The sequence below is a fragment of the Platalea leucorodia genome, assembly GCF_965183815.1.
Source record: "Platalea leucorodia genome assembly, chromosome: 7".
Taxonomy (NCBI): Eukaryota; Metazoa; Chordata; class Aves; order Pelecaniformes; family Threskiornithidae; genus Platalea; species Platalea leucorodia.
This window is the reverse complement of record NC_138829.1, coordinates 45,040,938-45,064,182: the sequence shown is the minus strand read 5'-3', so window position 1 is coordinate 45,064,182 and position 23,245 is coordinate 45,040,938. Positions and strand designations below refer to the sequence as shown.

The window sequence follows — 23,245 nt, the reverse complement described above, 5'->3', positions numbered from 1 at the left end:
GGTTCCTTCACGCATTAGAGAGAGGACACCAAGCCCAGGTGCTGGTAGGGAACTGAAAGAGTATTTAATTTGTAGCTGTTGGTTCTGAGTATCAGTGTCTTTTCAGTTTTGGGACTGTCAAGCTCTGGTTTGGAACTGTGAATCATGGGTCTTTTCTACCCACATTGAAAACTACTCTTACATCATTTGCCATTGTACCAGCACCTGAAGCCCACCTAAGATGCAGGTGTTATGTGAGAGCACTGATGAGGGCACTTACAAAGTCAATCATAACAAAGTCATCATGGGTGTTCCCTGTGCTGCTGCCACTGGAGCCCTCCGAGTGTAAGCTGCCTTGTAGAGGAGATTCAGTTTCTGGGGAATCAGGAGGATTGACCTGCCCAAGAAATCAAAGATGGTGAGTACTGATCTTATGGTCATGTCTGTCTGTGTATTTTGACAGTGTGGGGGCGGTTGGGAGGTTGGACAATGAACATGCGCTACAGCAGGGGCAGCAAACACATACTGTTATTTGCACGTCCAGAGAGCCCAAGACTCAACATGGGAGATTTCTTGATACCAAACAAATCTGAATAACTAGTTCTTTGCTCAAAAAGCAGTGTATTCAAGGCAGGGAATAGCACAGATGTTGCATAAGGGATGCTGAGAAGGCACATATTATACCTCTGGAAGAGGCTTACCATGGGGTCGTTATCTTCCAGCTCAACATTCTTGGGAGCAAACATGGCAAAAGGAATGTCTAAGTTGGCCATGGTCACCTGAGGAGATTCAGCAAACAGAATTTCACTAAAATGCTCTGCTTACCCAGCACAGAAAAGGATATTGAAACTCTTTGTCAGGCCTGCTAAAAATTGCCAAAGATGATGTCAGCAGTTAGGCAGGAGGCTGACAACCTCATTTAAAAGGCATAACAGAGAGAGATTGTACTCAGCTGACATAACGCAGATACATACCCTGAGGTGGGATTGATTATGTACATCTTGTATAATATAGGCAAGAATTAATGAACTGCTACAAATTCAAACAATTCTTCGTCCATCCAAAAGGCCTAGAGGAGCAGCCCTAGGAACTGGGCAGATCTCTAAGCTGCCCTAGCTGAGCTTAAATGCTTGCTTACTAGTGATGAACTCATCTACTGTATGTCCCTTCAAGGAAGGGAGGCTTGCTACCAGCTTCCCCAGTTTATGAACCGGCAGTAGTGGCAGATCATTGTGAGACCCAGATGGAGTACCAAGTCTTCCATACTCAAATAGTGTGTTGGCGAAGCGGGGCAAATTCAATGGCTGTCACATCCCAAGAGGATTTTATGAAAAACAAGCCTGGGTCAAGACCTTGTAAGGAAATGCAGCAGGCAGGAATATGCACTCTCGGTCTCTGGGGTTGCCCTGGCATTGGTGTGCTTTTTGCTCCTCTGTGTAGGAACAGATGGGAAAAGCAGGGTATTATGGTGCCCTCCGAGATCTACGGCTAGTTACCTGGTTAATGGGTTTGTTGACAAAAGCTCCCACCTTCCGGATAAAGATGGTCTCCAGAAGGTCATGTGGGGAGCCACACTTCCCTTCGCTGCTGTTTGATACTGTTTCTGTATCCTCGCTGGGGGAGGAAAGTAGACTAATCAGTAACTCATCGCACAAACAATATAGACAAATCACATGCTTTACAAGTCTCCTTCATTTTTCTGGGTTTAATCCTAGCATTGGAAGAAGGACAACAGAATCTCTGTCCTTATACCACACCTTCCTCCTCAGTCCTGAGCACAAAAGGGGAGTGGGACACTTGTGGAATCAGATTTGTGTTCAAAGCTGGATGAAAACTATTTAGTTGAATGAAAAGTTGCTGCCAACTGAACTAGGTTTTTCTTTTTGTAGATGGTCTTTTAACTTCAGAATGTGCAGGTTCACAGTAATTCCTCTTCGTCACTATTATTTTTTCAGTAATACAGTAGTCAGAGATCTGTCAGGAGATGAGGCCAAGAACCAGAATTGTATCTGTCACTCAGGTCACAAAGGCAGCAGTCTAATACATCACCACAGCCACTGCCAGTATGATTCATTCACTGCATGGCTATTAGTTATTTCTAGGACCTGTTTTTTTTTTTTCCTACCACAGGTATTCAGAACTTTAAAACAAAAACAAACAAAAAAAAAGGCTGAGTCTTCTGGCAAGAGGACTACTTAGATAGCATACCCAGGAAAGTGCTAGTGCAACTATGATTTTTGGTTTCCTCATAGCAAAATCTCTGCTTAAGATATTTGACTCAGACCTATGTGACCCCAAGAGAGACTTCACAAGAAATAAATATGGCGACCACAAAAAAAAAAAAAAAAAAAAAAAATTAATTAGCTGAGAGAGAGGTGATTTAGGACAGTTTGAGGTTGCATTGTTTCCTTTTAAGTAACTTTGTGCCTAAAGTTTCTTAATAAAATAGTGAACAGATTTGTGGTAACTACAACTGGTTTTGGTAACAATTCACATTAAGTCTCTGAAAAATTTAAGACTCGCCTGTGAACTTACTTCATCTTGTTGTTTTACAATTAGCAAAACCAGTAGAGAGATTAAAAAAAGATAAAATCGGTAATAAAGTTGACATAATAGAAGTTGCAAGGATGTTACAGTGACTAGCAGGTGTAAGTAGATGAGCAAGATCATTGTTTGTAGAAAGGCTGAGAAAGCTGCTAGTTGTTTATGGGGATGGGAAGACAGTAGTTATACTATAAACAATAGATAAAAAGGGGAAAACAAGTTTTATCTTAACAGGCTTATAAATGGGCTAGCACAAGTGGTGGATCATCTAAAACCAACCTACCTACTAGAAGGAGTAGCTGCTGAGTAGTGGACTCCATCCAGTGGGGTGCACATCCTCTCTTGGTCAGCTTGAGTGCCATGTGCTGGCTGGCTAGGAATCGGGGGAACTCCCCCCTCTTTGCCTGGACCAATCAACTGAGATGGAGAGGAACAGTCAAGTTGGAGATCTCAAGATCAGGTCAACACCACAGTGCAATACAGAGCAGATTCCATCATACTGGAACTAAGCTGTGGGGTTTCTGGCATATGACTGGGCTCTAGCCCCCATGAGGCTGAGAGGTGTCAAGTAGAAGGTGATCACAACAATACAAACTCTTTTTCATTCCCTTCCTGCTCCACTCCTCTCCACTTCAGGCCTGTTTTACACTGCAGAGCTCCCTGGCCATAGGTCCTCTGCTTCAAGTGGGGGGCAGAAGTCATATCCTCTTGCTACGACCTCATTGCTCTCTACAGGAGGAGGGGACGTGGAGAGGGAGGTGCTGATCCCTTCTCCCTGGGATCCAGTGATAGGACACGCGGGAGTGGTTCAAAGCTGCGCCAGGGGAGGTTTAGACTGGACATTAGGAAGCATTTCTTTACCAAGAGTGTGGTCAAACACCCGAACAGGCTTCCTAGAGAGGTGGTCGATGCCCCAAGCCTGTCAATGTTTAAAAGGCATTTGGACAACGCCCTTAACTTGCTTTAGCTTTTGGTCAGCCCTGAATTGGTCAGGCAGTTGGACTAATGATCGGTTTAGGTCCCTTCCAACTGAAATAGTCTCTTCTATTCTACCACCACTGTGTCAGCAAAACTCTAGTGTAGCAGCAATATCACAGGCAGAAAGACTTCTGTCAACTTTGCTTATTTGTCTGACGAACAGATGCAAATATGCCAATATGGACGGTTAGTGTATCCTATGTCTAGGCTACAGTGCTGTGCTTGGACAGCTACAGGGGCAGCAGCTCTCTAAGACAGCCGAAGTTTGGAATCAGTGACGTGCTGGTGCAGGCAATCAGGTCTGGTGCCTGCTCTCTTGGTGCAGTTTTTCCACATGACCCCTACCCCAGTAAAGTCAGGGATGCTGAGGAGCCAACTCCCAGCTCCTGTGCAAGTTGTGCTTTCTTTATATTGACTTTACATTCTTTTCATTCCTGACAGACAGGATACCAATGCATGCACTAGTTTCAAGGCCTCTCTCAGATGTGCAAGTGACACAAATGGTTGCAATACCAGCCACACTTGTTCTACCCTCTACAAGTACCTGGTGAGGGTGTGCAGCATTCAAGCCACCAGCAAAAAGTACAGGATAGCCCATGTCAGCTGATCCAACTCCCAGGGCAGCAGGCTGATAGGAAAGACGAGAGCTGGAAAGCTAAGAAAGAAGAGAAAAAACAAGAAGGGCAAAGGGAGAGGAGAGAGGAAGGGGAAGGGGAATGCCCCACAGTCTGAATAATCATCAGTCACTGAAGAAGGAACAAGAAAAGTCAGAGGCACAGCACAGCATTTCAGGCTGGCAGAAGGATGCTGGATTTTTCATTGGAATCAATAATGAAGGTTATTACTCTAAAAAGTTCTTATTGCAGGGGACTAAGTCTGGGCCTTGACAAGAAAACAAGACTTGTTTCCTACAGACATAGGAAGAGGCTGTGCAAGGTATGACTGACATCCAGTCAGAGGGCAGCTCTGCTCTACAGGCCTGTTTCACATACTGGAAAAAACATGAATGCCATCATCAACTTTCTAAAGAGCTAATATTTAATATTTTATTTTTTTCCCAAAGCAACTGCATTATCAACTGTTTGAACCCATTCCTATTGCCCATTACAACAGCTGATCTTCAAGGCCTGTTCAAATAGCTTCAGCCAAAGAATACAGAGTCCCGTAAATGTGCTAGGTAAAGAGAACTGGGAAGGTAACCCTTGTGAGATTGCTTTAGGAATGAAGTGGAATCCAGGAGAAATTCCTTACACACCCCAGGCAGAAATCTAGCTGGTCGGATTAAATAAAACTTTCCTATTTTAGCTTGCTTGACCTCAAGAGAAACACTTCTTTCAGAAAACACTTAGCACTGTGCCTTGCTACTTGTGTCTTTCACTAACAATCCTTGCGACAGCTGTTGTTTATTTAGGGGTGCTTGTCCTGTCTTTGGGAGATCTTCATCTGCAAAGGCATTTAAGCAGCCAGTCTCAATAATATGCCTGGCCCATTTTGGGTTCACCAGCCTCTCCTATGCACGACAACATTCCACATCATTGTCAAATTTGTACTTTCCTGTATTTGTTCTGTCATGCCAGAACTATATCTGGCCATGTATAGCATGTTCTATTGACAACTCACTTGATGTGAAAAGGCCAGTCCCATCACTGGGACCTTCAAGGTGTCCGTCACCACAGGAGGAGGGGTCTGAAAATGTGCCTTTGTGACAGTAAAAACACACTGTGCACAGACACAGACACACAGAGGAAACAAGGAAAAGAGAGAGAGTGAGAGAGGGGAGGGGGAGAAAGAGAGAGAAGGACTTCAGAGAAGAACTATAAAGAGTTGGATGAACTGAATGCTAGTGAAGAGGTTTTGGCTGCAGCAGCCACACCTACACATAGAGCAGAAGTCTCAGTATTGCCAGAAGCACATTCATTTTGTAAAGAATTGACTGTTTTCTAATCTCAATGAACCCTTCAACACAGGTAATATTTTAGACTCCAGTGAACACTACCAGAAAGTAACTGCCAGAGACTCTGTTCCACAGCTAATTAGAATTAGTACCAGCCAATTAGCAAGGAGAAGGCTGAGTGGATGCCAGAAAAAGCCGAGAGTAATTTTTTTTGGAATATACAATTACATGTATTTCAATAGTCTCCGTCCATAGATACTCCTAATCTTCTGGCATTCTGAGGGATCATATCTTGGCAGGTCTGTACTGTGCCCTTAGAATACAGGGGACCCAGACTAAGGTGCAATTCAAACACATTGATGTGAAGAGAGAACTCCCATCACCAGGAGTGATGCTCCAGAAGTAAACAGCCTCGCAGAGGATACTAATGCAAAAAAGGAGAATCCAAACCTGCCTCAGTCCCATACCTTCTCCCAGTCACTTTCCTACCAACAGTTTTCAGTTTTAGGAAAACTTCATTTCTAGCTATTACCCATGGCCAGACTTTCTCCTGAATTTTGGGCTACTCCATAACACAGACATGCTATGCAAGCTCACAGGGAGAAGGTAACACCTATTCCCTTGTATCATGCAGGTTAGGCCCCAGTTCTACTGGGAAGACAGGCAGAGATTTGTAAAATTTGCCTACAGAACCACACAGTTCCCAGTATTTTCCTACACATTAAGTTGTATATATAGAAAGCTGGAGAAAGAAATTAACTTTTTTTCCCCTTCTAATTTACTTTAGAGACCTCTCTGCCAAGACAGCCTTACAATTCTAAGTGTGGTAACAAAGACTGGCAGTTGCTTTATAAATAAGCGCACAGCATATGGCAACTACGAGCCACAGGAAAGGCAAGAATGTAGGCTCATATTTAACGTGAATCCTCAAGGTTCATCTGGTTTCATAAAGCTTTTCCCCTCAGTGACAGCAAAGCTTCATGTTCCCTGGGGAAATGTCAGCTTCAATATATTTACATACACTATTACTGTTAAGTAACACTGGCAGGAGCAAACCAGTGGAAATTTCCTTATGAAACCTTTTGCATTTAACCCATTTTGTGAAAAGGCTGGACACAACTCAGCCACAAACTCGTCTCCTGAGCTGTGTATCGCAAAGTAAGAAAAGCTTTATTCCATCAGACTTACCATGAGTGCTGGCTCATTAGTTCAACATTGCCTGATGCCCTGTCACCCAAAATCCACTTGGCACAAAAATGCTTCCTAAGAAAAGCTCATTTCTAGCTCATTCATACAGTAGAATACATTGTGCTAAACCAGTCATACTGATTCCTCTGAAGCAGTGGAAAGACCCATAGCAAATTCTTTCAGTTTGGAACAGCATTCCAATTATACTTGATTCTATGTTTCACATCGACAGCAAAAGAGATTTAGAGCCTTTAGATTGTCTTTAAAGATCAGTAAAGCCATCTGCTTGGCTGGAGGCAGGACATTCCTGAATATTTAAAGCTATAGGACAACTACAAATCTGGCCAAGTCTTCAAAATAAAGAATTGTGGAGTCAGATATATAAGGACAGTAAAAGAAGGCGGAATTGGAGTTTCTGTTTTTTTGATATTCACAAGGAAACCATTATCTATTTACTTTAAAATTGAGACTTAAATGAAATTTGCATGTGTAGGTGGAATTACAGAGTATTAAGTCCTTAGTTCAATACTATGACCCAATTTGTTTGCTGATACTTATTCCTACTGCCCCAACTAGTTTTAGATGGTCCAACAAATAACAGCTTTTGTCTTTTTCCTGCTTTTCCATCTGCAATGCAGAAAATATGACTGTGCTATAAGCATTTTCCTGATATTTCGTTGTTTCTTTCTCAATGTCAGTCTCTTACCTCTACTTACGCTGCCTGGCATCAATCTCTTGAATTCCTCTTCTTACAGTATTGGTATGTGAATGTATAAGTACACTGCTATCCTCTTCAAGTACACCTCAGCCCAGCTACAGGAGTAGGTTCTTTTAATCTTTCTCAGTAATTCCGTCTTTCTAGTCCCCTAGCATTTTGCTGAAATTAGTATCTAACTAGGTTTTACTCAGAGTGTAACGATATAAATAACCCACACATTAAATTTTAATTAGCAGCAGAAGGCTGCCTGTTTGCCCAGTGGTTGTTGTAGGAGTACGTACACTACCCTAACAGTGATTGTTCTACCTCGGAGTAGAGACTGGTTTCTCTTACCTGAGATGGAGGAGAGGTGGAAAAAGACGTGGTACACACTTCTTGGGAATCTTCTACTGAGGGGTATACTGCACCATTGTCCTCACCAGCTCTAAAGCACCAAGAAAATAACAGCTTTCTAACTGGAAATATTCCTTAAAACAAACAAATAGTAAAACACACTGGGACAAACACTGCAGGGAGGTTGAAAGTATTTGGGTGGAGCTGAAAGGAGAACTATGAAGGGCTCTCATCTACTTGGTAGAACTGAGGAAAACAAGGTATGAAAACTTTAATTTTCCCCGGGCGCTCCCCTTCTACCCCCAAATAGAAACACTTCCCTCTGTTTTTTTTTTAACTAAAGGTTTTGTTATACCAGCTAATGCTACTGGCTTTGGTGTTTACAGAACCATTGTCAAACAATACCACTGGTCCCAATCTGAGTGCCCTCACATGCATTTTAGAGAAGACAAACCTCTCATCTACAAAGAGAAATTCAACTCTGATCTTTCCCCAGTGGAAATATCTGGAGATGCATGCCTCTGGACACATAGTTCTACAGCAGGATTAACTGTTACACTTTCAAATTCCCAAAGGCAGCCAAGGTTAACCATCCTTTCTGTCCAAGTGCTCCTGTAAGGAATTTGGGAAAATACTGGGGCTTGCTGCACTCAGTCTTCTAGATGTGAGGAAAAAAACGTCACCCTTCCTCATATGCTCAGCCATGTCAATGGATTGACACTAATCCTCCAGTCTCCCTTCCCATGCAGTCAGCAAATAATGGAAAAGGCTTGGTATTTGGGCATAACTGATGCCTTCACCATGGCCCATGACTTCAACTCAGTATTTCCTCACCTGTAATTGCAGGGATGCATGGGTGAAGAGCTGGGATAGGGACGGTCCACAAAGTGATCAATGATAATCCCCATGATAGGAGGGGTCCTCTCAAACTGCCTGCAAGGCAACAAGCAATGGCGTTATTGGCTTTTTCTCTCTACTCTCATCCCAATTCATGGTGCCCTCACAGAAAACCCTTGTGTCTGTTAATGGGACCAGAGCATCTTTACAATTCAGCCCTGCAACTCCAAGCATGCATCAACAATTTGGAGTTCTAGAGTCTGCCTCAGGGCTACCCAAATACTCCCCTTGCTGCAAGACTTAAGCATGAGAGGGAGTATTCTCCCTGAAGGAGAATCTCAGCAGGAAGGGAGAAGCAGAAGGGAAAGATTTAGGGGCTCATAATATGAGGGGTTTAACAGTACATTATTGTAAAACAGTTTCTGGCACGATCACATTTTCTCACCTGGTTGACATGAAGGCGAGGTTGATTCTGTAGGCACAAGACAAAGTGATGGTGCCCACTGGGGTACCCACTGTCCCAACACGGACTGTCTGGAAACCTACAAGGTTAAGGGATGATTATCAGTTTCACTCATTATGTTCTATGCTTTTCTATTCTGAGGTTACGTTATCTTATTTCTATAGTGTTTCCGTTATCCCTTGCAATCTGAACTCCAAAGACACATCTAGAACCCATAAGAAAACAGCAACACTAAGTTGCCTTGCTGGTAGGCCTCATCTACAAGACTTCTGATGTTGCTTCCTATCTTGGTCTAAAGTATTGCTCTGAAGTGCTGCTTGTTCCTGAGTAGATCATGATCTCCTTTACCAGTCCTGCCCCTTATCAATATACTTCCATATTCTTATTTCAGTTTTGGATCACTAGAGTCAAAATGGCAATCACCCTAGATTTTGTCAAAGTACCACCACTATACTGTCACCTTATGACATGACCCTTCACTGGCAGATCCAGATAAAAAGCATATGTAAACCTCAGACTTAATTTTCCTTACGGCACTTAGGAATAGTAATAAATGCTAGCCCGTTTGGAAAACAGTTCTGCTCTAGTTTGTATGTGTTGCCTAATCATACCTTCTCCCAAGCCACTCAGTTGCACTTCACCAAAATATATCCTGCAGGAAAAGGAAAGAAAAGGTATTAGGTCTATTGGGAACATAATGCTATACATATCCTTATTCCTTATTTAATTTTATGAGCTGAAAGGCTGGAACTACTTTTCTTCTTTAGAAAAAAAAAAAAAACAAAAGAAGTGGCTAGAATGCCCACCTCAAAAAACCTTCCAGCTACTTCAGAGGAAGACATGTCATGTAAAAAGAAAAAGGAAGAGAAAACACTAGTCTAATCAGAAATTTCTCTTTAAGTTTTTTAAGCCTCTGTGGCAAGTCTACAGTTCAGAGCAAAAACGTGAAGTGATATAAACTTCATGGACAGGTCTGAGTCTAAAAGCTGATACTCATCACACAACATAAAAGATTAACTGTGCTGTAAAAGAGACCTGCTCTTAAGTATATACCAAACCAAATGGAGGCAAAAATGAAGAAATGGCTGGGATTTCTTTTTAAGTTCTTGGCTGTGCAAATGATAACAAACCTGGGATTTAGAATCATCTAAATTAGCTATGCAAACATGTCAAAGCCTTTTCTCAAAGCCAAGACTGACGACTGGAAGGTGATAACCATGAACCACAAGCCAGTCAGATCTCACAAGCTAAACAGAGTTGAACTCAGTATTTGGATGACTAAACGGCAAGAACTACAGGAAGTGGAGCTGAGGATGCATCTTTAAAATGGCATAGCAGGAGAGAGTCTGAATTTATACTGCAAAAGTATGCATTGCAGCTGCGTGCAGCGTAGACAAGCATTTATCAAATACAGGCCAGATACTGAAAAATTGGATGCTAATAAGCAATTTAACCACTGCTTGCATGTAGAATTTTTGTACTCTTCTCAACATGGTAGGCAAACTATACTTCACACCCTGTGCTTAGTTTTTCTTTCAATGGCTCAAATGGAGGCTATAAGGCGATATATAGTCCAAAGTTTTCTTCTGTCACTGATCAGTAATAGTTAAATCCAAATATTTTGAATTTATTATCACTCATCCCTTTTTACCACATTTGTAGCTGCACTGTGCAAGTCTAGAGTCTCTACTGTTTGTATTTCCAGTGCGGAATTTCATATTCTGCTTTACCTGTACAATATTACATATTCATGGCCTTGTTTCCTTGAAAGTCTGTAGGCTGGAGTTACCCTGGTTATAGCAAGCAAAGACTTCAGCAGTAGAGACAGCCTGTTGTATACAGTGTATGAAACTTTGATTTCTTTGTCACACCTATAGAAAACAACGGAAAAAATTAGTCTTTTGTTCCCAACTAAGTCATTTGGTTTTGTTTGTTTGTTTGGGTTTTTTTTAATTTTTTAAAACCAAAATTAGTCCGGGCCAATTGTTTAATGTCAGTTTTATTGCCAAAATGATGAAACAAAGCCCTGGTGTAGCTAGCTGTTATTGACCAACCAGCTAAGAGTCCTACTTCAATCTAATCACCTGTTGTAGAAGTAATTGCTGAAAAATGCCATGCAGCCTTCTACTGGACAGAAGCATCTTTTCAGTATTAAAAACATTTGTCGTTACTGAGTATATGAATTCTTGTATCTGAGGAAGCATACTAGTTGTAATGGAAGGATGTAGAAGGGATAAAATTACTAGTTTATTTTCTTGACACCAATATTAAGCAGTTTGACTGCTGCACTAGACAAAGAGGAGACTTCCCTCTGAAGTGTCCCCGGCCACACAGCCAATATGTGCTCATTCATCACCATGGATCAAGCACGATTCCCATCAGCTAAAACACACACACACACACAAAGGAAGTGTGAATAATGCACTTACTTTTCATTCATTTCTAGACACCAAATTTCCAGCTCCATGGAGTCCCCCTGGGTCAGAGAAAGGATGGCAAACAAAGGCTCATTTCAGAACACAAACCTTTTCACATCTCATTAATGATCAGCAACAGCCACGCCTCTCAATGAAGATGTTTCTTCTGGCTCCCACTTTCTTGTAATGCAACAATAGAAAAAGGTGCACTGGAAGTCTCACTGGACAATTAGATCCCCTGAGGGAACACCTTCCTCAGAATGGCCAAGCTCTTCATGGTCTAAGAAACTAAATTTTGCTGCTCTATAATTTGTATGTTTGGCCTCAGATATTTGCAGTGAATTGCTTCTGTTAAACAATACATTTCTTTTCATTAGCATACAACCTAACTTCATAAACAAAGACATTTTCACATAGTCTTGGACTAAAGGGCAGGAGGTCACTTATGATTCAAGTAAAAAAAATGGCATCTATTTTGACTCAGTTCTCACCTCTGAGGTTTTGAGAGAAATCTCCACGCACATAGACCGTCCAACAGCAGGTAGTTGTCCTGCCAGGGCTTTCTTTGCTTCATGAGTAACCTCTGGTATATCTTTGATTGCCAAATTGAACTGCAGAATCAAAGAGATGATTCAATTTTTTTATTTCTTTGAAAAACTGCAGACAGACTCATAGACCCATATATAACATACTAGGTCAGCAGCCACTGAAATATTTATGAAACAGAAAATTCCCAGATGGGCTCAGGCTTTTCATATTTGCAAACATTTCCTTGGCTGCTAATTCAAATGTTTTTCTTGATCCTGCCATACAAATCATGGTCCTTTTCCCTCACTTGAGTCCTGTCTTCACCCACAGAGTATCTTGAGTCTCTTCAATTGTAATAAAGTCCATTACTACAAAGTCCTGAATGGCAGAGTTGCAAACTCCTGACAGAAAAGAACTCATCACCCCACCCCCAGCAGATCTTGGAAATGCGCCTTAGCTGGCAGGAGTTGCTGAAAGGTATCATTTATCTCTCCTCTAATCAGCCCTTAAGAGCCCAGAGTGATATGTGACAGAGTTGCATGTGAACAACAACAACAAAAAAAACCCCCACACCACCAATGAACATAATTGAATGTAGTAGTTATTCTATGAATAGTTATTATAGTCTGCACAAGACTATAACAACTACATTGTGTTCTCAACACACACGCACGCATGCACACACACGCATGCACTCAAAAACCCCAACAGTTATGGAGTTGCTTTAAAAAACATGACTTTACCCAGTCAGACCCTGTTGGGGAGGATGATGATCGGGTACAGATTTTCTCTCCAAGTCGGGCCTGGACAATTACTTGTACCGTCTGGAATAGAAAGGACAAGATACACACTTGTGTTTTGAGCTCAGCAGAGCCCTCAGTTCAGAACCTGAGCTAGATAAATTCCAAGTAAAAAAAATGAAAGGGCTGACCAGGATGTAGAAAAGTAGAGTTTGCTATGCTAATATTCAGGTCTAATAATTTTTAAATTGTTACACATAATAGGTAAATGTATTTCAGATAGAAAATCATTTTAAGTTGACCTTTCTCTGTAATAACATGAAGTGACTAAGTCAATTTTGCGATCAGGAATTGCACAGTTTTTAGTAAAACTGAAACAAAATTTACAACTATATCCTGAACCTGGACACATAAATGAAGTCAAGTGAATCTGTACATTTATAACATAGCCATTGTCAGAATATCTACTTGCATCTATGTACCAAGTGAGGCCAAATGTTATAATTATGTATCAACATAATTCAAAAGAACATTCTGGTATTATTGCTTTTGGATGCAATATAAAAATTTAGATAGGCTGAAAAGAAAGAGTGGAGTCCAACAGAAGATACTGCCTAACAGCTGGATGGTTAGATGTGTTGATAGGAGCCCAAAGCTGACAGAGGTGTGACGTGCCTGTAACTGATTCTACCGCAGGACACTTCTGGGGGAAGGAAGAGGATTTGAAGGTAGAAAAAAGGGGAAAAGATGTTTTTCTAGTTATTCTCAGGAATCTCCTAAATATGACATCAGCTTTTCTTGCTTTGGTCTTTAGCAAAAACAAAAAAAACACCCAAACCCCAATCTTGTTACTCTAGCCACAGCAAGTATGGCTCTTCTTAAACAAGAAAGAAGAGGCATTTGCCCACAGGAGAAAAAGTTACCTTTAAAGCAAAAAATTTGATGAACTTGTCCAGGTCCTTCCTGTCCTGGGAACTGAGATCAGTGTCCATTGCATATGACAATCTGAAACACAGCACAGCCGTGGGAATGAAGTTTTCCTTCAGCTTTCTGTTTGGATTTCAAGATTTCGAAATATTTTGCCATTAGACGCTACCTCAAAAGAAATTATAAGCACCAAAGGCCTCTGCCTATCAAAATCCTAACATGCTAAGAACTTTGGGGGGTAGGTGTGAGGTATAAACATGCATGAATAGTTTATCTGGTCAGTGCAAAAGATACTAGAAAAGAAACAACAAAGGGGGCTCACAATTAAAACTGGGTACAAGTTCTCCAATTTTGCTAGCTTAATTAAAAAACAAAACCAAAAAAACCAAAGCACCCCAACACCACACTGACTGGATTCTATACCAAGCTATCCATCAGACATGGCAGTCTGCTTCAGAACTAATATATCTTCAGTTATCAGCATTGGTCAAAACCAAGCCAAATTGTTTTCTTGAGTCTGAAATTCTAAAAAAAGTATTCCAGCAGTATTTCAGCAGATACTGAAATCTATATAATAACCCATTGCTGGAATGGGCTACACTGCTTCTTTACTTCCACCAAATAGTACTTGCAGTGAACCTGTACAGCTATAAATTTACCTGAAACCAACTGAAAGACACATTTTTGCCAAGGGATAGACCAAAATTCTCTGTTCACTTCTCTTGAAAGCTCTGACAACAAATACTTAGCTCCCACATTCACACTGCCTTGTTTTTCAAAATACAATTGTTTCTAGCAATACAATGAACTTGCACAGTGCCTGAAGCGAGACAGGCCAAAGCACTAATCAGATTTCTGCTGCCATCATGTCACATGGCCTGGGATAAATCACAATTTTTCTGTCTCTCAGTTTCTTCACGTGTAAGTTAACAATCGTATAGAGACCATGGGGAGGAATGCCTTAATTAGCAGCATTAATTGTACTTTTTGCTCATAAGCCTTCAAAGTATTAAGTCACTCCTAATTCCTGTTGCTGTTTTTGAGACAGCTAATCGCCCTGAAGCAGCTTGTCAAACATCACGTATTTACGGAACGCGCTGCTCATCACAGAAACGTCAGTGGTCTAAGGTCAGTGAGCACGAGCAGCTGCTGTGCACAAGGTTACTCTACTCAGCGTCCAGTCTTTGCTTAAAGACTGAACTTGCAGCAAGGTACGCTATTTATACAAATTAAAGTTTAGCAGGACAAAGGGGCTAATAGCCCTGTTCACACAGAAAATATATAATCTTTAGTGACTATGCACATCCAGAACTTGTATTTAAAATATCTCACTTAATAGCAGTAAATGCCTATTTTAAGTAATACTTTAGGAGCATCATCCAAGAAGGGCTGCTAGATATTGCAATTTATAGAGCATTTTATAGAGAAGAGTGCTGCTTTCTGAATGACTCGATAAAAAGAAAGCTGGACATCTAATACGGTTGAAAGTTCCTAGGCTACATTCATACTGCATCTCCTAGCACTGTACTGTTCTCATTACAAATTATAATTTAATTTGAGAACTAACAACACAAGCGACTCAACATTAGATGCATTATCCAATTATCCTTTGGATATTTTAACCTCCTTAGTATTATACTTTCTTTCTCTGCCTTTACCTCCTCTAGACAGAGATTACAGATCTTTTCTACTGTGGGAGGGATACAAAAGGAAGTCAGGACTTAAAGCACTAGATGTTTAATTGATGCAGCATTCTAACTTAAAAAAAGGAAGCTTTTAGTATAGACACTTCCCACTACAAAAAATAGGCGAGAATGATCTGTTAATATTCTTTTGACTTAACTAAGTAAAGCACTGTAAGGGTTGAGGGGACCAGAGACTGACAACAAAACCTGGCTAATACGGGCAATAAAATACTGCATTAAAAAAAATACATCTTTTTCTCAGCAAAGAGAATGCTGACATTTAAATACCAAGAGAAATCAAATTAGCTTTTAATGTGAAAATAAGTGAGAGGGCATTTCTATGCGACCCCTGGAGAAAGGTGCAAGGAAATATACATTCTGATGTTGTATGAGAGCTGTCAAATAAAGCACCTACATTTGCCTTATGGGGCTGGAAAAGGATTCTGATATTGACTATTGAGAGACATTCGGGAACTAATAGAAGATGATAGGCTCACTGGTCTGTTAGGAAAGGAAACAAAGCAGATCATCAGCATGGTTCTCTGTGCAGTATAGAAATTAATTCTAATGACTATATACCCAAATATCTCTAGAGAGGAGAGAAACAGCCACCAGAGCCGTGCCTTAGATTCAGGGTTCAAAGAATGAGAGCTTCATGGTTCTGCCCTGCTGCAGCAGAACTGGGATTCTTCCTGTAAGATCTCAAACTATCTGTAACATTCATGAAACATTTGGAGATTCACACTCTTACCTCTGAAGCTCCAAATGCCAGCAACAGTTGACTCACCAGAGCCTAAAGTAGAGCAGAACGTATCAGGCAAGGTTTCCTGTCAGGAATCTGTAATTTCAGGGGGAAACTGGGACCTTGGAACTCAGCTCCTGACATGTCTAAGGGCTGTCATCTGACGACCACCATCTCCTCGTTTTTGCAGGAGGGCCTCTGGTGATTACCTGAGATCTGCTAAGGCTTAGGACAGCGTTCACCTTTAGAATCATTCTTGATAAGAGTCAAGACGGGCCTAGAATTACAGCAAACATTTTATTTACAAAAATGCCTCAGTACCCTCAGGTTAGCTGCCACCAGCTGACCTGAACAGGAAGGAAATTCTTTAAACTTAGTTCCACCAAACTCATTCAACTTCTCAGGTCCTGTAGGTTGCAACGCCAGCATGGCTCCTTGTTAAGTGCCTGTATCCGGGCATATGCTTATTTTAAGGAAGACGCTGTCTAATTTTACACTGAATAACAACTAGAAGGAAATAACCTTTGGTCTAGGTTAGAAACCCACAGATGACTGATTCCTCCTCAACCAAGTAATCCCTTAAGTAAACTGATACCTCACTGCTTTAGCCTTACACACAGGCTGTTCACAGGTAAAAACAAGCATCTTGGCCACGTGGCCTTTTGCTTTGTCTCCCTCTTCCTGCAACATCCATTTTCATCCTATTGCCTTTATTTATCCACCTTTGTCTCCACTTTTCTCTAAACAGAAACATCAGAGACAGATGTTCAAAGGAGAACTGCCACATGTGGCTCTTTTGACTAAAGCCTTGTTCTTTCTCACAATGTTATGAGGCAGAGAGGAATACTAGGCTTATCTAACAGTTTAACATCTAAGCACTGTGCCTTATACACTCTACTGGTAGTTATACTCTCCTTCTCCAAGGAGAAGGACACATTCGCATAACCTGATGGCACCCTATTTGCATGATGCAACGAACTGCAAGAGCCCGCCCCTTCATGCCTCGGTACAGCCCAGAGAAACTACAGCCACCAGCATGCCACGCTCCAGCCCGACAGCAGCAGCCCCACTGTCTGCAAATACCTGTAACCCGGGCGCACAACAGGTGCACAGCAACACCTGGAAATACCTGTGCTACAGTACGTGTTTCATATATGGGAATTTAGCCTGTTTGGCATTCACATACATAAATGGGAAAGGAGGAGAAGCACCTGACACATACCAGGCATTATTATTGCTGCTGGGGAAAGTATATACAGGCTGCTTCCATCACCTCCCTCCTCTGAGATTTCACTCTGAGCCGTGGCTGCTACAACTTAAAGTTACCGTGCTTTCCTCTCAAACAGATATTTGCCAATGCAAAATAATTACTGATGGTTCCTATCCCAGAGTGAAATTTAAAAGACCAGAAGGAAGAAACAAGAAGGGCTGCCGCTGTAAGGAGAGGGCTGTGGACAGCTCTCATCCCAGCTGTACCTGACTGTGCCCCCAGAAGGGCTCCTTGTCCCTCTTTCAGAACTTCTCTGTTAATACAGGAGCCACAAGCAATCTCTGAGGATGTCCTGTGGGAAGCTCCAGAAGAGCCTCGTTGAATCATGCAGATAAACAAGAAGCACATATATGTTTTTGAAGCTTTTAATAGAGTGCCTTTGATAAATAGGCTTGACTGCCAGGAAAACTTTCCTAGAACATCCCCTTCAATGACCAAGAAGCTTCACTGCAAGCAGGTATTTTGAGCACATTAATAAGCAACTATAAAAAGATCTCCATAAAGACAGCGCTCTGTTTCAAGGCTGGGCCTGCAAGTCAAACTCCAGTATCCTACAATTACTTAAAATTAATCTCCATTTTGCCTTCTTAGTAGGTTAGTCAGAAACCTGCAGAGAGGGAGGGAACATTTCTAAATTTTAAGGTGTGCCACTCTCATTCTTTACAGTTTATGGATTTTTTTAAGAGAAGACTAGATTCTAGCAGAAAATCTGTTTCACATAATATAAATATTCTGATGAAATCAAAGGTTCTGCAGTTCACTACATGGTTAAGTTTTGACTGATAAAGAGGCAATTTTTCCTGCTGATCAGGATATAGATTTACTTCACAACCAACAAATGACTTCCCAGCTTAGGAAATATCTCACTAAAGCCAGCACTGCCAGCTCCACTGGCTTAGAAACAAAATTAAGTAATTCCTGTTGACTGGCAGTTACATTCTGTACTTCCCTAAGGTCTAAAAATGGTGTCAGATCAAAGGTCCATCCTCTCATTTTGTTTGTCAGGCCAAAGCACACAGACTAAACCAGAATCTGCTTCTACGTACCCTGTACTACAACCACCAATATAATCACCAGGTCTCAACTTTGGTGTGAATACATGTTCAGGAAAGTTGAGATTATACAATACCATTTCAGCAAAATAAGGTGATCCTGTATGATCCTCCCGGACATCTAAATACAGCCTGGCTCATCTGAGTGACTTATTTCTGCTACAAGAAGGACGGCTGCACCAGGTCAGGCCACTTCTGTAGTAATTTGGAGATGCTCTAAACTTCATTTGCATAGCCCACTAATTTTCAGCTAAGGCAGTAATTTACCATGTTACAGTGCCTAGTCACACTACCTTCGAGATTTCTAAGCAGGCAGTTTGCAGGCTTAGTCGAAAGCGTCCCTTTTCTACCTGTTCGCTGAGATGGAAGGTGTCTCTGCCCCCACCGAATCGGTGGGAATGGCTCCGGCGGTGCCCTGGGAGCCACCGCTCTGACAGGACAGAAAGATGCGATGATTTGTAAGCCCCCGATCTTTCCCCTCAGACAGCAAACTCACATGTTACACGAAAGCTATACAGCGGAGCACGGGGGCTGAAGTTCTACCATTTCTGACAGGCTCTGGAGCGTTTCGGTTTCAAAAGACACCGCTTGGAGAGATTTCAGCGGGCCGCATCCTGCCCGCCCGCCGCTGACAGCCACCCGCCGCTAGGAAAACAAAGCCCAGCCCCCGACCTCGGCCAGCAGCGAAGCGAAACGAAAAGGGCGACGCGAAGCCGCAGCCCAAGGCTTGAGACCCACGCCGCCATCCCCTCCCTCGCAGGGCCGCCCGCAGGCTGCCGGAGCCCCCGCCCGCTGCGCGGCCCCCCCCGGCCCCGAGACCCCCCCGCCCGGCCCCGGTACCTGCGGGGGGGCGGCAGTGCTGGCGGCGCGGCGGCTCATCCCGCGCCGAGGCCCGGCTGCCCGAGGGGGGCCCGCCGCCCCGCTCCCCCGCCGTGCCCCGGCGTCTCCTCAGCGCCCCGCCCGGGCACGGAGGGGGGGGGTCCCCGCGGCCCCGGGCCCGCTCCCGGCGCCCCCAAGCCCCAGGGGCCCCGCGGCCGCCCTGGGGCTCCGGCCGGCGCCCCTCCTCCGCCTGCCTCCTTGGTCGCGGGCCCCGGCGCCCGGGCTGGCGGGGGCTCGCCGCGGCTGTCAGCGCCCGTGGGGGTGCGGGGCCGGCGGCAGGGGTCGGGCTGCCGCTGCCCTCAGTGCCGCGGCCTGCGCCGCGCCGCCGCCATCGCCGCCGCTGTTTGTTTTCATCCGCTATGAGCGGGCGGGCGGGGGGAGGGAGGGAGGGGGGGAGGGAGGCGCCTGGCTGTCCGCGGCGGCACTTTCCACACGGAGCCGCCGCCGCCGCTCCCCGCCCACCCGCGCCGCCCCGGGCCGGCGGGGGAGGGAGCCGGGGCCGAGATGAGAGGGGCAGCGCCCGCCGCCCCTCCCGCGGGAGCCCCCTGCTGTGGCGAATCTGCCGCGGCGAACGCGGGGGCCTCGGCGGGGTGGCGGTGACGGCGCCGCCCGCCGCGGGGGCCGGGCCGGGCCGGCGGGCTCCTCGGAGGCGGGGAGCGCCTGGAAGCGGCCGCAGGCCGGTAAGGGCCGGGTCGGCGCCCGGCGGGGGCGGGAGGCCGGGCGCTGCCGGCGGGGTCGCTCCGCTGCCCCTCAGCGGGCAGGGGCCTCCGGGCCCGCGTCGCCCGCCCGACGGCAGCGGGGCCGGGGCGGGGGGGCGCAGCCGGCTGCCGGCGCTTCGTGTCTCTGCCATTGCGGGTGTGAGCGTGGCCGGGTCGGCGGTGGCCGGGGGCGGCTCCCAGGGCCGGGAAGCGGGGTGCCGGGGTGCGCCGGCCCCCTCCCCGCCGCGGGAAGTAAACGCCTGCCCGCCCCAGGCCCCCTCCCGCCAGGCGGGGCTGGGGAGGCGCCCGCCCCCCAGCGAGCCCCCCCTGCTTCGCCCCCCAGCGAGCCCCCCCCTGCTTCGCCCCCCGTGCTTTTGAAAGCAGGGGCAAAGAAGTAAAAGGATTTGTTGCATCGCCCGAGCGGTAACGGAGTCTGAAAGGCTGAGCGGTACAAACCACCCCGTGTCTCCTCCCCGCTTGGTTTATGCAGGTGAAGGCTCTGGGGGAAGCGCTGTAACGGAGGAGCCCCGGAGGACCCCCCCGGCCCTTAGCCATGGCCGTACCTATCGCGGTTCTTGACTGCGACCTCTTACTGTATGGCCGCGGACACAGGACTTTGGATCGCTTCAAGCTGGAGGATGTCACGGATGAGTATCTGGTATCCACGTACGGCTTTCCCCGACAGTTCATCTCCTACCTGGTGGAGCTCCTGGGAGCCAGTCTCTCCCGCCCTACGCAGCGGTCCAGGGCCATCAGTCCGGAGACGCAGATACTTGCTGCGCTGGGTTTCTATACCTCCGGCTCCTTCCAGACTCGCATGGGGGATGCTATTGGCATTAGTCAAGCCTCCATGAGCCGCTGTGTTGCCAATGTCACTGAGGCATTGGTGGAAAGAGCCTCACAGTTCATTCACTTTCCTGAGGATGAAGCTACCGTTCAGAGCCTGAAGGATGACTTTTATGGGCTGGCAGGCATGCCGGGAGTGCTGGGGGTGGTTGACTGCACCCACGTGGCAATCAAAGCACCGAATGCCGAGGACCTGTCCTATGTGAACCGAAAGGGTCTCCATTCTCTGAACTGCCTGATGGTGTGTGATGCCAGAGGAGTCCTCCTGAGTGCAGAAACGCACTGGCCAGGCAGCCTGCCCGACTGCACGGTGTTACAGCAGGCAGCCCTTACAAGCCAGTTTGAAACTGAGCTGCATAAAGACGGCTGGCTACTTGGTAAGTCAATTTTTCATCGTTGTTTCCTGTGGAAAGTCCATTATATGTTGGCTCCTCTTTGAGTCTAGAGCCTCTGGGAACAAGTGATACATTTACTGCTGATTGCTTTCCTGCAAATTTCTTGAGATTTGCGATTCAGTTTGGACGATCCTTCTCTTAGAAGTCTAGAACAGTAACTTCCAGTCTGCGTTTTATACACTCTGATTACTGTATGCATGAGTTTATGTTCATTCTGTGAAGACCTTGTGTTCAGTATCCTGCACCTTTCTAAGCTGAATTAGCAGTTTTTAATTCTATGTCAGGCCCTAGTCCAGCTCTCTTTCACTGTGTTATGTAGTAAATAAATTCTCTTAAAACTTTTCCGTGTTCTTCCACAATTTCCCTGTGTAAAACAGGACGTCTTTATTTTGTTGCTTGTCACATTTGTAAACCCGAGTTACGTGTTTTCTTATGCCTTCTGTTTTAGCCACAGAAGTAAGTTATTCTGTATCTGCACTACCAGAAAACTGAGGGTGAAGAGCTGCGATCGGTAGTTAACTGTAGATATGTAACCTGTCTTCCTCCTTTTCACTGCCAACAGGTGACAGCTCCTTCTTTCTCCGAACGTGGTTGATGACCCCTCTGCATATCCCCGAGACGCCTGCAGAATATCGTTACAACATGGCGCATTCTGCCACTCACAATGTCATTGAGCGGACGTTCAGAACCATTCGGTCGCGTTTCCGCTGCCTGGACGGGTCCAAAGGCACCCTGCAGTATTCGCCAGAGAAATCCAGCCACATCATTCTGGCCTGCTGCGTGCTCCATAACATCTCCCTGGAACACGGGCTGGACGTGTGGTCTTCCCCGGCCACAGGACACATGGAACAACCGGAAGAAGAGTACGAGCAAATGGAATCAATGGACTCGGAAGCCTGTCGTATTCGTCAGGAGCTTTTACTTACTCATTTTAGCTAACATTGTGACAGAGGCAAGGCTTCTAACGGTTCATCTGGGAAGATACAGAGGAAATATGCCCCGTCCTCTCCTTTAAGTTTGAAAGGACTAAGCAGATATGAGACGAGGAGAAACTGTACTCTCCATTTCAGGCAGTTTTCTGAAGTTCTCTCGATCTCTCCAGAGATGCAATTTAATTGCTAATTTTTTACTGTTGTGATGCTTATAGACTCCCCTTTCATCTAATTTAGAGAACAATGACTAATGTGAGATCAGTGGAGAAACTTGGGAAATTGTCTTTGATAATAATGAAAAATCTGTAAGCCTTGAGCTGTTTTACAAAGCAACAATTCTATGCCGCTTTGTAACCCAAAACATTTAGGATTGATTTTTAAACACTATTTCACACAAATTAAACTTCCATGTGGACTCATGTCTACACTGAATTCATGAGCAGCAAAGCAAACGTTTATCTTTTTGTTTGCAGCTATAAATTCTTGCTAAATGCCATTTCGCAGTTTCGCACATCTCTCAAAACCCAGCGATTCCTCTGAAAGCCGACAGCTGTGTTCTGGGAGGAGTCTGGCTTTTCGCTGGGCACACGCTAGTGCTTGCACTTACCTAGAACATCAAGAAGGGTTGAAGGTTTCTTCTTTCCCAAACAGACTGGAGAAGATGTTAAACTATGGTTGACTCTCCCAGTTACTTAACAGATCTTAGGAAATGGGCTAGTGAATGTAAGTCTAGTTCTCGCTAGGTACGTCTGCCATGACAGAAATTGTCAGTAACTACTCATCTTGTTGGCTGCTGTAAAAGAAATGCCAAGGACTGGCTAGGTCACAAAAATTGAACTGATGGCAAAAGTTCTGTGTTTAGATCAGAGCTGAGGTACAGAAAGGCTGCTCTACCACTGCTGTTCAGTGGAAAAAGCCGACTAATGCACACAGTTGTTGCTGGCACAGGACTGGAAAGTTTCCTGGCAATGTTCTCATTCCAAAAGATGCAGGTGTTTCCAAGGATGTCTTGACAGCAAGCTGAGAAAATTTTGTTTTTAAGATGTTATTGTTTACTGGGCAGTGAATGGCACAAAAATGCTAGGGAATGCAGAATGCTGCAAAAGTGTAGCTGCTTAAAGTAGCTGTGCAACCATCTGGCATGGCAGGTCTCTCTGTTCTTTTAGAGGAAATGAGCCTGGATCATGCCCCGCATCTGAA

At 44.7% G+C, this 23,245-nt stretch overlaps 2 protein-coding genes across 15 annotated transcripts in view; one reads left to right on the top strand and one right to left on the bottom strand.

Moving 5' to 3' along the window:
- Positions 1–19,266, bottom strand: part of ATG13 (autophagy related 13) — a 28,826-nt gene extending 9,560 nt beyond the window's left edge. Inside the window, exons 1-17 of one of the 13 annotated variants that reach the window (XM_082317379.1) lie at positions 19,136–19,266; positions 15,647–16,250; positions 13,543–13,669; positions 12,623–12,703; positions 11,843–11,962; positions 11,364–11,410; positions 10,665–10,805; positions 9,546–9,586; positions 8,917–9,013; positions 8,469–8,567; positions 7,635–7,725; positions 5,122–5,220; positions 4,046–4,156; positions 2,807–2,940; positions 1,476–1,593; positions 681–758; positions 260–376 (exon numbers count right to left, since the gene is read on the bottom strand). In XM_082317379.1, coding sequence (XP_082173505.1) covers positions 260–376; positions 681–758; positions 1,476–1,593; positions 2,807–2,940; positions 4,046–4,156; positions 5,122–5,220; positions 7,635–7,725; positions 8,469–8,567; positions 8,917–9,013; positions 9,546–9,586; positions 10,665–10,805; positions 11,364–11,410; positions 11,843–11,962; positions 12,623–12,703; positions 13,543–13,611 — 1,443 coding nt within the window. In that variant the 5' untranslated portion in view covers positions 13,612–13,669; positions 15,647–16,250; positions 19,136–19,266. The remainder of the gene's footprint in view (positions 1–259; positions 377–680; positions 759–1,475; positions 1,594–2,806; positions 2,941–4,045; positions 4,157–5,121; positions 5,221–7,634; positions 7,726–8,468; positions 8,568–8,916; positions 9,014–9,545; positions 9,587–10,664; positions 10,806–11,363; positions 11,411–11,842; positions 11,963–12,622; positions 12,704–13,542; positions 13,670–15,646; positions 16,251–19,135) is intronic. The other 12 variants (XM_082317380.1, XM_082317382.1, XM_082317375.1 and 9 more) reach the window with 12 other exon arrangements.
- Positions 319–22,959, top strand: HARBI1 (harbinger transposase derived 1). Of its 2 annotated transcripts, none has more exons than XM_082317393.1 (3): positions 319–397; positions 20,363–21,095; positions 21,676–22,959. In XM_082317393.1, exons 2-3 carry the CDS (start codon positions 20,426–20,428, stop codon positions 22,050–22,052), a joined length of 1,047 nt encoding a protein of 348 aa, XP_082173519.1. In that variant the 5' UTR covers positions 319–397; positions 20,363–20,425; the 3' UTR covers positions 22,053–22,959. The 2 variants fall into 2 exon arrangements, with proteins under 2 accessions (XP_082173519.1, XP_082173518.1); XM_082317392.1 differs by lacking the exon at positions 319–397 and adding an exon at positions 19,731–19,854.
- Positions 22,960–23,245: the final 286 nt, after the last annotated feature.

Excerpts from the sequence above, each read along its gene's own strand:
- HARBI1 (XM_082317393.1), top strand. The coding sequence starts at position 20,426 with ATGGCCGTACCTATCGCGGTTCTTGACTGCGACCTCTTACTGTATGGC. Across the intron at positions 21,096-21,675 it reads TAAAGACGGCTGGCTACTTG|GTGACAGCTCCTTCTTTCTC; the intron begins GTAAGTCAATTT and ends CACTGCCAACAG.